We start from the raw sequence: 14,756 nt of genomic DNA on the forward strand, positions 1-14,756 counted from the left end.
GGAGGAGGAGGTGGAGGAGGAGATGGAGAAGGTGAAGGTGATGGAGGAGGAGGAGGAGGAGGAGGAGATGGAGGAGGAGGAGGAGATGGGGAAGGAGGTGGAGGAGGAGGAGATGGAGAAGGAGGAGGGATGGAAGAGGAGGAGGAAGAGGAAATGGAGATGGAGGAGGAGGGGGAGGAGAAATAGTCTTGGGTAAGGAAGTGACCAGAACTGGTGGTGATATCCATCTTTCAAGGACTCTGGAGGCTGAGGTGAGAGGACAGTGGTGAGCTGGATGTCACCGCCCTGCTGAGCTGGTGTCCTAAGCTTGTCATCCCAGCACAGAGAGGTAGAGGCAGAAGGGCTACTGTTTACGATCAGGAGGGCTATCCTTGGCTACATGGTGACCTTGTCTCAGGCAAGAAAAGCTGTGGTGTCTCCTGTAGACTACCACCTCTCCCTGGTGAGCAAGTCGCCACATTGCTGGTGCATCCTGCCACTTGCCGAGAAACTGGGTCCTAGAAGCTGCTAAGGAACAGGGAGGGTCTAAGGTCGCAAAAGAAAGAGAATTTACCGAATCCTGGCAAAGCCACCACCCAGGCCCTAGTGCGATGGCGCTCCCACCCTCTACCGGTTAATCTTTACCCCACACTGCAGGCGGCAGGACAACGCTGGACCACTGACAGCTCTGACAGGCATCCTGCCCCACACCCACCCAGGAGGCTGAGGCAGGGGGATGATGTGTCTCCTGTGGTATGTGGGCAAGGGGAGGGTCTTACTGTGTAGACCAGGCTGGTCTGGAACCCATAGACATGCCCCTGCCTCTGCCCCTTAGTGCTGGGGTTGGAGGCAGTGCAAGCCAGGCGAACACACTCTGCCTCACCTCAGATTTTACCTGAGGACTCAGGGAGGCTGGGAACCCTGGGTTAATGATCTCAAGAAAGCAGGTCATGGTGGCAGTGGGAGCTGAGCTCTGGGGAGGCCTGGAGACCAGAATGCACCCTGGATCACGGGATGGGTGGAGGAGGGACAGGACAAGGGTCTGCTGCCCGGGAGGCCGCGGCTGCACAGTCCAAGTCTACTCATTCCCCAGGGGTTCTGAAGCTTTTGATAATCAGATCCCTCCCTGGGCGCCAGAGACTCCACACCAGGGCTTTCTGGTTCTGGCTTAGGAAGAACTCACGTTTGAATGGGTCCTGTCCTGGGTGCCTGCCGTCTGCCATGTACTGTCCCCATCATTACCCCAAGCCTGGGTCTCTGCCACAGAATTTCTGCACAGCCAACTCCTCCATGCTGCCTGCCGCACTGCTCAGTTCTCAGGGACAACACGGCCAACAGACACCTTTCTTGGCGGTCCCTTCTGTTTCAGTGACTTCAATCCTTTTCTCCTGTCACTGTCTGTCCTGCACATTCACCCTCTAAATGTCCCTGAAGGGTGAACCCCAGGCAGCAGAACTCTCAGGCACCTCCCAGCTGAGATTTTACTGGTTCATCTCAGGAACACTTGCAGGTGCTGCCACTTTTAAGGATTAAAACAAAACAACAAACAAACAAACCCTATGCAGAGGGGACTGGCCATGCCCAGAGGGGATGCTACTCAGAGGCCGATGAGGGGCACAGCTCACCAGCATGCAAGACATCCTGAGCTCCCGGCTCCACAGAAGGCATGGTAGCCCCCACCTGCCATCCTGGCTCTCAGGAGGTTGAGACAGAGGATGGGGAGTTAAGGCCAGCCTGGGCTACACAATGAGACCCTGTCTAAAACACAGACTATGGGCTGGGAAGCAACATGATCGTTAGGAGCACTAGCTGCTCTTCCAGAGAACCTGGGTTCAATTCCTAGCACCCACACGGCTAGCAACCACCTGTATCTTCAGTTCCAGGGGATCTGTGGCACCCTACACACAGGTGGCTACAAACCCACACAGACACATGTGCACACACATAAACAATGAAACAACCCACAATGAGATGCCTCCTCATGCCCTCCAGTTTAGCTTCGTCAGGAAGCAGGCAATGAGGGCCAGCAAGAGGACGCACTAGGTGAAGACGCTTGCCACCAAGCTGGACAGCCGCAGCTCAATCCCAGGACCACAGGGTAGAAAGAGAAAAAAATGATTCCGGCAAGCTGACTTGTGATCTCGACCCCCCACAGGGCAGCACACATGATAGGTATATACACAATACTAAAAATTAAAACAACCACAAACATCAGTGAAGCTGGTCACAGGAAGCCACCTGCGGTGGGCAGGAGGGAGAAGCGGCCGTAAATGTAGGCAAGCCTGGCTTGTTCTCAGTTGGACAGTTTCTCAATGACTCAGCAGCCACCAGGGGAAGTAAAAAGCTTGGTCCACCCAGAACCCTGTGCACACACGCCCTACATGAGCACCCGAAACAGTCGGTGTCGGGGAAGCACCGGACAGTTGCCCACACAGGGAGCAGCACACCAGCAGGGCTGATCCCCAAATGAAATATTACTCAGCTGTGAACAGGAGCAAGGTTCTGACACCCCACAGGTGTGTGTTCCAGTATAGGCCAGTCTGAGACAGAGACTGGATTGTGGGTTTGGGGAGGTGAGGAGGAGGGGATGAGGTGATGGAAGGTTCTGGAAGGGTACAGAGATGGAGACTGCACAATTCTGATATCAACACCACAAGGGCAGCACGTAAAGACACACAATCCTGAGGACCTGCATTCACTCCCCTAAACCCACAGGAAAGAAGAGTGGCTTAGAGCCGACCTTGGACTGCAGCCACCTGGGGACAGCAGGACGGTGACAGTAGCTGCAGCCCGAGCTACTAATGGGGGAGTGCACTGACACCAGGAGGTGAGAGGCAGGCTGGGCGGGCCTGGGCTGCACTTCCTCTCAGCCCACCACCGTCCTGGGAACAGAAAGAGGAAATCACGAGGTGGCTACTGCAGGAGAGTTGGAGGCAGCCGCACACACCGCAGGCCCTTAGGGGCCCTGGGGACCATCAGGGCAGGGATGGGTGCAAGCCTGGGTGGGCACTGGGACCCCATGGCACCCATTCTCCAGGGTGACGGTCCCTACGGCCCTCCCACCACACTAGACAGCGGTGTGCCTCCCTGTGGGTCAGCTCTGGTAGTAAACAGGAAGCCAGGCCAGGCAGGGCGACAACCTACAGGAGTGGGACAAGGCTCAGGCCCAGTGGTGGAGAGAGGAGAGAAGGCTATGGAGCCTGCCCTGAATAATTAACTGTGTCAGGCAAGGCAACTACCATCAAAGTCCCAGGTGGGAGGCCGGGCTGTCCCACCAAGACACGTGGCCAGGTATCCCTACAGGCAGTGTCCACCCACGCAGAAGCCCTGGCCATTTTTCTGCTCTGTGGCTGGGGCTCAGCGGGCAGAGCACTCTCCCAGCATGCACCAGGCCTGGGCTCCATCCTCAGCATCATGTGAACCAGGTGTGGTGACACACACCCGTTACCCCAGCACTGAGGGGGCAGAGGCAGCAGAATCAGAAGCTTAGATCATCCTCTGCTACATAGTGAGTTTGAGGCTAGCCTCGGCTATGTGAAACAAAAACAACACACAAAGAGGGAACTGAGAACAGTGAGAGTTAAAACCTCAGGATGGGAAATTTCTGTCTGTGATGTCAAACTGGGAACAGACACACGGACACACTTGGCAACAGAAAAACGAAAATCTGCTGGAGGTCAGCAGCCACCAGAAGAGCAGTGGGATGCACACTGGCGTGGCAGATGTCAGAGAAGGATCCACAAGGTCCATTCCGAGAACTTCCTACACACCAACAAAAGATCACACGATTGGAAGCAGAAAAGATGCGGCTTCCAGAAAATCATAGGACCAAAGGCAGGCGCATCGGGGTGAGCAAGGAAAACCGGCCGTGAGGACAAGAGAGCCACCATGGCAGAAAACATCCAAACCAGCAGTCAGCACCATGTGGTGAACCACCCAGACCCCAGCACCCTCAGGAGGCCAGAGCCAAAGCTTGCTCGGTGCCCTGCTGCTGCAGGCTGGGGATTACGTGTGCCCCACATCCTCTCCCCCGCACTCTGACACAGATGGACACAGAGTCACTGGCAGTGTTGGGAGTCAAGCCCCCTGTTGGCCTGTCAGCCGTGAGGCTGCAGCTTTGTGGTGGCTCTGAGCTAATTCCTGGCTCGGGCTAATCCCAGGGCAGGGTCTCCACCTGCACCATCACGAGGTACGGGTGCCACTTGGCCCAGCAACAGAAGAGCAGGAACCCAACAACTGACTCCTGGTCCACTCAAGATCCGCCAGAGCCCTCGACCTCTCTCCATAGCCGTGAGAACCCACCACACTCCTTCTCAAGGGACGCAGCCACTCAAGACTCAATGCTGGTGTGGCCTCAATCGAGCCCAGGCTGCCGAATTCCAGGTCCCCAAACCTGCAGCAAATACATGTAACCACAGACAGTTGAGGCTCTGGGCCAGCTGGGTCACAAATCCTCTGAGACCCTGCCTCCAAGAGGGAGCAAGAACTCCAAGCAAGCCCCAGCCATCGCAGGCCCTGGCGCTGCCCCTGGGTCTCACAGCCACAGTGAACAGAACACAGTCAGAGCTCCTCAAGATAGGTCAGTACAGGGCCTGCAAGAGGAGCTTGCTGCCAAGCCTGAGAACCTGACGCCACCTCCAGGACCAACAAGATAGAAGAAAGAGCACTGACCGCTACAAGCACGTAGCCCAGGCTGACCCTCCCACCTCCAGCTCTCGAGTGTTGGGATGGTAGGTGTCTGACCGAGGAAGGGCCCCAGAGCCTCTCTCCGTCGGACAGACTGAGGCAGCAGTCATCCGACTGCAGGATCTCAAGAGGACACTTAAGACAAGACCTGACTGAAGCATCCGTCTCTAGGGTCAACAGTTCTGACCCTCACATAGGCCACTGCCTCTTCCTGGTACGCATGGCCTGGCATGGGCTACCCCGGCACTCCTTGGCAGTCCCAGCGCACCTGTTGATGCCCCTGACCTGGTGCCATGCTGTGGGAGGGGCACTCAGGCTCCTGTGTCGCTGGAGCTGAGAGCGAGGGGCAGTGGGAGGGCCCTGAGCCAGCTCCTAACAGGGCTCCTTCTGCAAGAGGAGCTTGGGGAGAGCTGGGGGAAGCAAAATGCAGGACGGTGAAGCTGGACCAGGTGGAGGCAGAGGGTGGAGGAGACGTGGGCAGGCTCTCGGGTGATTTTAGAAGCAACGCTGACATAATTGGCTGCCCGTGTGGATGGAGGAGGAGGCAGTGGCAGGCTGGGAACGATGGGGTTTAGGAACAGGCTCACACTACAGCCCAGGCAGGTCACCAGCCGGCCCAAGCCATGCCATACACCACAAACCGCACAGGGACCCCGGTAGTCACGGGAAGACATGACGCAGGCGAGTTTTGGGGCCAGGCCTCTGGAGCAGAGTTCTTAATGTAACTGGATTCTAACCAGCATGGAGATAGGTTAGCGTCCCATCAGATTGGTGGAAATTACCAGAGCAGATAGCAGGCCGGCTGGCCAGGCTTCCAGGAAGAACCAGCAGAGGCCTACTCCGCCCGCCCCCATCCCGTATGACTGACTGGACACCCTGCTGTGTTCACACATTTAACAGACAGAAGGCCTCAGAACAGACCACTGTGGAGGGCTGGGGGAGAGGGGGCAGGCATGCAGTTGGTGGTAAATAAATGCTAACACAACGTGCAACACTGACTCCTTTAAGGTGGTCAGGGGTGCGGTGCTCCCCAATTTACAGCTGGGGGCACATGGAGGAGCTGGACTGAAGGATGGGACCCACACACGGCAGCTATGGGATTCTGTGTGAATGACTAACTTAACAGGACTCCAGTCAGGAAGGACTTCCGGGAGGAACAGCCCCTGGGGGTCTGGAGTCAGGCTTGTCCAGAGTTCAGTGGCAGATCCTCTGTCCCCAAGGCTCCATGACTGCCGTGGGACCTAGCACCTACAACTACCAGAGGCCAGACGTGGGCAGGGAGAAAGGGACCCTGGACAGCTCTTCCAGCGCAGCAAGGGACTGACTGCCAGGGCACCAGGTAACAGTGGAGAAAGAGGGCAGGTGGCGAGAAGCAGGTTCACTGCCACTGGGTTCCAGATGGCACGGAGGAAGGCGCCGAGAGCCTGGGGCTGGGGACCGCCGGCAGCCTGGCTCCGCCTCCCTCTCTGGTCTCTAACGAGGACAGTTCAGGAGACCTAACTGCACCAGTGAGCCATGGGATACTGCTGGAGGCATCGACGGTTCTGTGAGTCCAGAAAGTTCCTGTGCTCTCGATGGAGAAGGGAGAGCTGTGTTCTCTCAGCTGTGCACATCCCTGCCTGCAGAGCGCACGCCCTGGGAGGCTGCTCACGACGCCGGCTACGCTAGCACGGCAGACAGGGTCCAGGGAGAAGGGTTGACAGGACTTCGGCTCACGCAGCCAGGATGAAGAAATGACCTCAACATCATTCCAACGACAGGCGCCCCCGCCCCGTTCTAGAGAGAGGTAAACTGACGCCCACAAATGGGTGACTGACTGGTGGTGTGTAGCAGGGAGGGGCAAGAAGGTGACACCTGCATGACAGCCCAGCACGGTGGCCCCAGAAAGGGGTCGGGGTCGCATGGAGGACATTTTTGGTCTTCCAAGCCAGGCAGGGCCCACAGGTAGGGTCCCCTCCCTAGTACATCCCCCGCACTGTGGAGAAGCCACTCTCCACACACGCAAAGAGGCAGGTTTGGAGGGCTGTCTCCATCACCTGCAGCAAGACGATGTCCCCAAACGGGTCCTCTCTGCCTCCAAACCTGAGGACCCCTAGCCTCGCTACCGCAAGCATCTAAAATGGGCTCGCCCCCGCCACAGGCTGCCAGGATAAAGAGCCGCACCCACGCACTTCTACGAATCGACCATGTCACCCTAGGACCCTAAAACCGGCCGTGCGCTGCGAACCCCGCATCCGCGGGTGGGGCGGTGCAGCCTCCCGGCCCAGCGGCTGCCTCCCCCCGCGCACGGAATGGGCGAGCGCGCTCTCCCCCGCGCCGCGTGTGCGAATGGAACAGCCCGGCGGGCCGCAGCGCAGCGCGGAGCCAGCGGACGAGGCCACTGCGCCGCGGCGGGGAAGCAGGGCGAGCCCATCGCAGCGACGGGGGGGTTGGCTTTACCTGCCTCCGCCCCGCTCTCCGCAGACCAGGCCGCCTCCGCCGTCACGGCCCCCGCCTCGGCGCTCTCCGCCTCGTCCGGCACCTCCAGCTCCATGGCCGAGCGCTCCGGCGGCGGCGGCGGGCCCGAGAATGCACCCGAGCTCAGCCGCCGCCGCTGAACAACAAGCGCCGCCGGCACCACAGGGCGGAGGGAGGGGCGCCGCCGCGCGGGGGCGGGGTCTGGGCGGAACCTGGCGGTGACGCAGACCGCTTAACCAATCAGAAATCGGGACGAAGCTTAGGGCGGTGCCCACTCAAGGGAGTCGCGAGCGCCCTCAGGCGTCCGGAGCCGGAAGAACTCGTGTTCACGTGCAGTACGGGGGCGGAGGGAGGGACTTCGGTAGGGGCGGGACCTAACCAATCAGCGATCAGGGGCGGGGCTAAGGTGAATTACGACTCAGCAGCGCCTCCAAGCGTTCATAGATGGAAGAACGGAGAAGCCAATATTAACAAGGGAACGCAGGGGAGGAAGCCTGCGAGGGGCGGAGACAGGAGCGGGGCTTGGGAGTGGAACCTAGTGACAGGAGGCTCAGGAACGCCCCCGGCTGAAAGCAAATCTCTGAACCAGACACAAGGCCAGCCTGGTCTACCGCAGCAGCAAGTTCTTGGTCAGCCAAGGCTACATAATGGTATCCTGAAATAATGTAATATTATTTATATTGATAATGTATGTTATAGTGTAAAGCGATAAAAACAATAGCAGTAAAGAACACTTCCACTTATAAACAATAAATTTCTTTGAGGCAGAGACTCATATAACTCAGGCTGCTAGAATAATAACCCTGACTCTCCTGCCTCAGCTTCCCCGTGCTAAGGAAACAGGTGTGGCCACCCTTCCTGTCATTAAGACCGTTCCACCAGAAAGAGCGCAGGGATAGAACCGAGTTAGCCTGACTAATGCCAGTGCTTCCAAATGTCCTAGAGCCGCAGAATCAGCGTTTGCGGAGAGCCGGCTAGAAACCTGAATCTGAAGCCTTCCTACCACAGAACTACTCCCGGTAAAAGCTGAGAGTCTTGGGGAATCACAGGAAGGAATGAGGTCATGAGTACTCAAATCAAGTGGAAGCAAATTAAAAATAAACAAAACAACAACAACAAAATTTTCCACCTGCAATTGGAAAGTCTCGAAGGGCCAAGAGACAGGGTCTAGACATAGTTAAGTCAATACTGATATAAAGGATAATGATCTTGGGAGAGCTCATGGGTGGAATCTCCCTAGAACCCTTCAATGAGAGACTGGGGCGTGGTCGGGGTGGAGTCCCGCCTAGAATCCCCCAGTGAGGGGCTGGGGGTGTGGCCAGGGTGGAGCCCCGCCTAGAATCCCCAGTGAGAGGGGCTGGGGGCGTGGTCGGGGTGAAGCCCCGCCTAGAGTCTCCAGGGTGTCAGCCTCTGCAATGAAAGGAAGTTTGACAGCGGGTGGGTTGCACAAAGGGCACAGTCCCCCCGACCCCTTAGTGAGAGCGTGCAGTGTTTTCTGAGCGCCTACGCTGTGATCCCCGGGGCTGGTGCCTTGGGGTGCATTCCTAGGTAGGCCTCTGGGTGCTCAGGGGTTAAGGCCTGTCCTGCCACGTGAGAGTACCTTGCGACAGAGCCACACGCCCTCCCACCTGCGGGCGGCCTCCTGTACTCACCATTGCCCAGTGTCGCCGGCTCCACCCGACACTGGGATGCGCCCTCCCGCGCGTTCGCTGCGCTCTGCCAGGGCACCGCGGTGAGCAAACAGGTCATCCGGACTGAGCAGCCAGCTTGGGTCTCCTCCCTGCCATCCATGCCAGACGTGCATCCAGGACCTGGCTGCTACCACCCACCCTGCCTCCGCTCAGTCTTCCAGACCGGTAAGTCTCCAGCCAAGCTCACCCGGAGGGCCACATGCATGCAGGTGACCCTGCCTCGGGCTCCCGGGACCCCCAAGTTGGCTCTGAGTGCTCCTCGGGGGAGCCGGAAGCCGCCATCCTGCGTGGGCATCTGACACAGTTTCCGAGGCTTTGCGCGGCTGCAGTTTCTGCCCTGGCACGGTGCCCGGGACACTGCAGCCGAGCCTTCAAAGGGTCATTGTGAGCGCAGGTGCCGGGCAGGGAGGTGGGGACAGTGAGCTGGTCCCTGATCCCCTAGCCCGTGAGGGAAGTCTGGTGGACTAAGTCCTGGTTTTCCTGGAACTCTCCCAAGGGTCACCCCGAATTCCCAAGGCAGAGGATGCCACCTATCCCGGGTTACACACTGTGGGGACCCGGACAGGACGGGGCTGGAATTGTATGCTGAGGAGCATGAAAAATGCCTGGCAGGGAACCAAGGGGGCGACAACAGGAATTGGTTGCTTCTGGGTCATTTGCCCCCAAACAAGGAAGGAATGAAGAATTCCTTCAGGAGGGTGTGTCCCGCCACCGGAGGTGACTTTATTCCGGACCAGGAAGGCTCAGGTGGCAGGCTGGGTCTGGCGCTGTAGTTTCAGCTGTCGACCACAGTGTTAGCCCAGCCTCAGTTTCTTATTCTGCACCACAGAGAAGCCAAGGCTACACTCACAGTCGCTGAGGCAGGCGGTCCCCATTCGCCACAAAGTGAACTGAGAGGCCCAGAGAGGGTCAGCCACTTCCCTGCAGATGCACAGTAGAGTAAGACTGTCCCCGAAGGAGACCTCGGAGCTGACCCCCCTGTTCGGGCACTTCCGTGTGGCCCCGAACCTGGGGAAAGTCCATGCAGGGAATTTGGGCTCTGTCCTTCCTCTTGGGCCTGGCCAGGTGCCAGGGAGGCAGTGTTTGCTTAGGGTAGAACCCAACACCCTTGGGCATGGCCAGGTCAGTGGGACACGCTGCTATGGGGACAGGCTGTCTAAGCAACGACGTGCGTCTATTGAGCGTTTACTGTATGCCACCAGGTATATCGGGAGCAAGGCTCAGAAATTCAGTTTTACCTTTTCAGTTTTTTGGAGACAGGATCTCAGGTAGCCCAGGCTGGCGTCTGTCTCCTTAAGTAGCCAAGGGTAACCTTGAACTCCTGACCTCCCTCTGCCACCCCTGGCTGCACACACGAGCCCCTGCCCAGAAGTTTATTACTGAAGTGGCTCTCAGAGCTACGAACCGATTGTGAGCTAGAGACACTGCCCATCAGGCGCTCGCCCATGAGTCCCCCTTATTCCTTATTCAGGGCCTTGCGTCCAGCTGCACCCCTGAGCTGTGCCCACTATTCAGAATGAGATCTGGCAAACAGCAGGTACTCCATAAATGCACAAATGGCGCGGTGGTACAGACAGCTGCAGACTGAGGGACCCCCTCTCCCCCCCGTTCTACATGGTGAGCTCTGGGCCAGCCTGGTCTACGTGAGACTAGAAACAACAACACCCCTAATCGACAGGGAGCTGAGGAAGCCCCCAGACTGTTTGATGACTTGGGGGGGACAGGGACCCCGTCTAGACCTGCGACGCCCAGTTCCACTCCTGGGCTCCGCATGCCCCCTGCTGGCAGAAGCTGGAATTGCAGCCCAAGTGCTGGGCTTTCTGAGAAGGGGAAACTGAGGCAAGGAATGAAGCGGCCCGGGTTTTTTCTGGAATCTCGCTTGCTCCAGGGTTGGTCTCCGGGCTCGCCCACCCCGGCGGCCCCCACGCCCCACCCCCCCTATACAGCCAGACCCTGGCCAGAAACGATAGAATCTGCCCTAAGTGACTCAGCTTCGTAAATGTTCCTCTAAACCTTGGAAACAGGTGCAACTATCATTCCCATTTCCAGAAGGAGAAACTGAGGCACAGACCCACAGTCCACCCTCCCACCCTGCCGTACAGGACGTGGTCTTTGGTTTTAGCTCGTAGACTCGTGGTCAGCTCCACCTTGACCGACCCTGCGGTTGCGGTCGCGGCCTCGGTCCGGACGTGCCCTTTGACCTTGGGCTGGGCGGCTCCCCCGAACGCGGGGAGGCCGGGAAACCTGAAGAGGGTCTTACTGTAGCCCAGGCTGGCCCGGGCTCACTCTGTCCCGAGGGGGCTGTGCAGTTCCCGGAGCTGCCCGTGGGCGAGGGGGATTCGAACTCAGGTCATCGCGCTCTCACAGTATCCGCGCCGAGGGTGCGGGAGATCATCGCTGCCCCCATCTCCGCAAACTCTTAACCGAGCTTCAGAACCCCATCTGCCACGTCCCTGCCCGCCACACGCCGGCCTCGTCGCCCTCTGCGTCCCGCCGACCCAGGTGCACCCAGAGCGCGACGTGTGACCGGCCCACGGGTGGGACGCAGCAGCCCGGGCCGGTCCGCTCAGTCCCTGCCGCCGGCTCAGCGCGGCTGTGTGGAAAGCCGGGACCGGATCGCGGGTGTAGGGACCGGAGTGGAGGGGCGGGTCCAGTGGGCGTGTCGGGGCGTGCCCCGGTGGGGGCGTACCAGATGGGCGTGGCCTGGTAGGGCTGAGGGGCGGTGTCTGGTGGGGCTGGGGGGCGGGCTGGGGGCGGGCGGGGCGTGATCGGCGGAGGTGGGGCCTAATGGGGGCGTGCCGGGGTCTGGAGGGCTGCGGGGTGGGGCGACGAGGGAGGAAGACAGGTGCGGCGGGAGCGCGGCTCGACTGGCCTGCGACCCTCCTGGCCCCCGTCCTGGTAGGGGCGGACCTACGGTCTCCAGGCCCCTCCGTCTCCACAGAGGGGCTCTGGTTGTCGGGTTCCAGGCCCCCTGTTTGCACCATGGCGGTGAGATTCCAGGCGAGTAGTTCCGGAGCTCGGGGGAGGGAATGGAAGTACGACCCAGGCTTTCCAAACCTTGTCTGCCTCCTTAACAGCCGGGGAAACTGAGGCCCAGAAGTGGGGCCTAGCCTGGGGCCGCGTAGGGCGATAAAGGTGTGATCCCGCCCTCGAGAGCCCCGAGTTCGAATCCCACCGCGACCGTGACACCCGCTCGCACGTGATAGATAATCGGGCTTTGTTCTGTTCTTGGCCGCTGACATTTATAGAGCACCCACTGTGTACAGACTTTCAGGAGCCTGGAGGGCGGGGTGATTGTAGCCGGCTCTGGGGACCCTGGGGGACTTTGCTCTTCAGGCACGGAGTCCTTCACTCCCCAGGAGGATAAACTGAGGCAGCAGCTGCTGGGTCACCTCGCTGCAAGCTTTGTGTCCGCCTGGGAGGAATGACCCCCCCCGGGCCCCGCCCCACGGACCTGTTCCTAGCCCTGCCCCTCCTCCTGCCACCTGGCCCGCGGTGAGGGACAGCAGGGAGCCAGTGTCCCGTGCCCCCCCCCCTCCGCCGAGCGCGCCTGCAGGTGACAAGGGCGGAGCCAGTGGGTTTAAATCGCCCTCCTCTGGTTTTCAAGCACTGGTCCCTAGACCCCCAGCCAGCCTGCCGCCCGCGCCCAGAGTGGGGGCATCCCCAGAGGAAACGGGTTTAGATTGTGACACCCCAGACTCCAAAGGGAGGGTGTCAGATGTGCGTGTGGGAAGCAGAGGAAGAGACCGTGGCCTTGGGGCTCTGAAGGCTGAAGAGGAGTTTGAGGAGGGCTGTAGCTGCTAGCAGGTCGCCTGGGCTTCCTGATGGCTGGGTCCAGAACTCACACCTAAGCGAAAGGGCGAGAGCCTGTAAGGGACTGCGGAGAAATCCGTAGGAGCGCCAGGGACTGGCAGCCAGGCTCGGGCTAATCCTTGGGGAGCCCCTGAGGGTTTTAGACAAAGCCTGGCTACCCTCGGGGGACCGGTCCATACCAGCGGGGACAGGCTCGGCAGGTCCGGACAGGCCCGGCCACCTGCCTCCCCTCCCCCAGCAGCCCAGGCACCCTCAGGAGCCTTATCTTAAAGGAAAGCAAGAAATAAAAATTCCACAGCCGGGGACCTTTCCCAGCGCCTGAAGAAAGTCAGCCAGGGATTGTGGTGCCTGTGGCACCCAGGAGCTGAGACAGGAGGATGGCCATGAGTTTGGAGCTACCTAGGCGACAGAGCAAGAGTCCCACGCCCGCCCCGCCCCCCAAAACCAAACTAAAGCCCAGGGAACAGAACTGGGGAGATGGGGGGGTGTCACACAGCTCAGCAGGGGGGGGTCACACAGCTTCGCAGAGGGGGTCACAGCTCAGCAGAGGGGGGTCACACAGCTTCGCAGGGGGGGTCACAGCTCAGCAGAGGGGGGTCACACACAGCTCAGCAGGGGGGTCACACAGCTCCGCTGAGGGGGGTCACAGCTCAGCCGAGGGGGGTCACACAGCTCAGGGGGGGGTCACACAGCTCAGTAGGGGGGTCACACAGCTCAGCAAAGGGGGGTCACACAGTTCAGCAGGGGGGTCACACAGCTCAGCAAAGGGGGGTCACACAGCTCAGCAGGGGGGTCACACAACTCAGCAGAGGGTCACAGCTCCGCAGGGGGGTCACACAGCTCCGCAGAGGGGGTGTGTGGGCTGAGCAGGTTGGGTTATGTGACAGTAAGATGCCATCCTGAGGGTTTTAGCTCTGGGGGGGGCGGGAGCATACCCAGGGCCACCTCGCCCAGAAGCCCGGGAGGCAGATCTGGAGGAGGGGCCCAGCCTATGAGCTGGATGGAGGCTGGTGTTTGGGGGCAGGCAGGACGCCCTTGTGGCTGCCGCCGAGGAAGATGGTCTTCTCAGGCCCCATGAGCCTGTCCCTGTCCCCGTAGGTGGCAGACATGGAGGAACTGACCATCTGGGAACAGCACACGGCCACGCTGTACAAGGTGAGCTGCGGCCTGCCCCTGACGGAGGGGGAGCCCCTGGGACCGGGAGGTAACACCCTGTCGCCTGTGTCCCTCAGGACCCCCGCCGCGGCTTCGGCATCGCCATCTCTGGAGGCCACGACCCCGACAGCAGATCCGTGGTCGTGTCCGACGTTGTGCCCGGAGGCCCGGCCGTGGGCAGGCTCCAGTGAGACTCGGAACGCGATGGGGGCGGTGGGGGGCAGCATAAGGGCCAGAAACACCCCCCACCCCACCCCACCCCCGCACCTGCAGCTCCGTCAACAGGGCCTCCTGACCCTAACACTTCCCGGTCCCAGAGGCAGGGCAGAGCCCCAGGGCAGGATGGCAGGGAACTGGAACAGAAAGATTGCAAACAGGGTTCCTGGAATCCCGTGGACAGAGCCCTGGGTGATGAAGGGAGGGAGGAAAAGACACATAGAATACACCGGAGGGCAGGACGGAAAAAGCAAAACATCTACTTAGAACCAGTCTGGGTACACCAAAGAATGGCCACGGGATGGGTGCAGCCCTGAGCTTCCTCACTTGGGCCACTCCCTCAGGACCGGGGACCACATCGTCATGGTGAATGGGGTCTCCGTGGAGAACGTCACGTCTGCCTTCGCCATCCAGATTCTGAAAACCTGCAACAAAACGGCCAACATTGTGAGTGGGCATAGGTTGGGGAAACTGAGTCCACACTCAATAAGCCAGGAGGTCCTGTGATACTGGCAGGAGCATATATAATTCCGTTAGCATGTTTTTCTGGGGGTGCTGGGAATGGAACACAGGATAGGGCACATTGAGTCTGTGCTCCGCCCTGACCACGCCCCCAAGCCCCTCACTGGGGGATTCTAGGCGGGGCTCCACCCTGACCATGCCCTCAGCTCCTCACTGGAAGAATCTAGGCAGGCACAACTCTTTTTTCTTTTTATTTTTCTCAGTCTCTTTTCCGAAATCTTTCCTTTTTTTTTTTTT

General features: G+C 59.7%; 2 protein-coding genes across 5 annotated transcripts in view; one reads left to right on the plus strand and one right to left on the minus strand.

Annotated features, from left to right (window-relative positions):
• Positions 1-7,283, minus strand: part of Pip5k1c (phosphatidylinositol-4-phosphate 5-kinase type 1 gamma) — a 25,249-nt gene extending 17,966 nt beyond the window's left edge. For 2 of the 4 annotated variants that reach the window (XM_013350698.2, XM_013350697.2), the window contains exon 1: positions 7,105-7,283. In XM_013350698.2, coding sequence (XP_013206152.1) covers positions 7,105-7,198 — 94 coding nt within the window. In that variant the 5' untranslated portion in view covers positions 7,199-7,283. The remainder of the gene's footprint in view (positions 1-7,104) is intronic. The other 2 variants (XM_005358994.2, XM_005358993.2) reach the window with 1 other exon arrangement.
• Positions 7,284-8,698: 1,415 nt separating this feature from the next.
• The window catches only part of Tjp3 (tight junction protein 3), a 15,186-nt gene continuing 9,128 nt past the window's right edge, over positions 8,699-14,756 (plus strand). Inside the window, exons 1-4 of the mRNA XM_013350710.2 lie at positions 8,699-8,978; positions 13,725-13,781; positions 13,859-13,968; positions 14,342-14,444. Coding sequence (XP_013206164.1) covers positions 13,734-13,781; positions 13,859-13,968; positions 14,342-14,444 — 261 coding nt within the window. The 5' untranslated portion in view covers positions 8,699-8,978; positions 13,725-13,733. The remainder of the gene's footprint in view (positions 8,979-13,724; positions 13,782-13,858; positions 13,969-14,341; positions 14,445-14,756) is intronic.

The sequence above is a fragment of the Microtus ochrogaster genome, linkage group LG1 (genome assembly GCF_000317375.1).
Source record: "Microtus ochrogaster isolate Prairie Vole_2 linkage group LG1, MicOch1.0, whole genome shotgun sequence".
NCBI lineage: Eukaryota > Metazoa > Chordata > Mammalia > Rodentia > Cricetidae > Microtus > Microtus ochrogaster.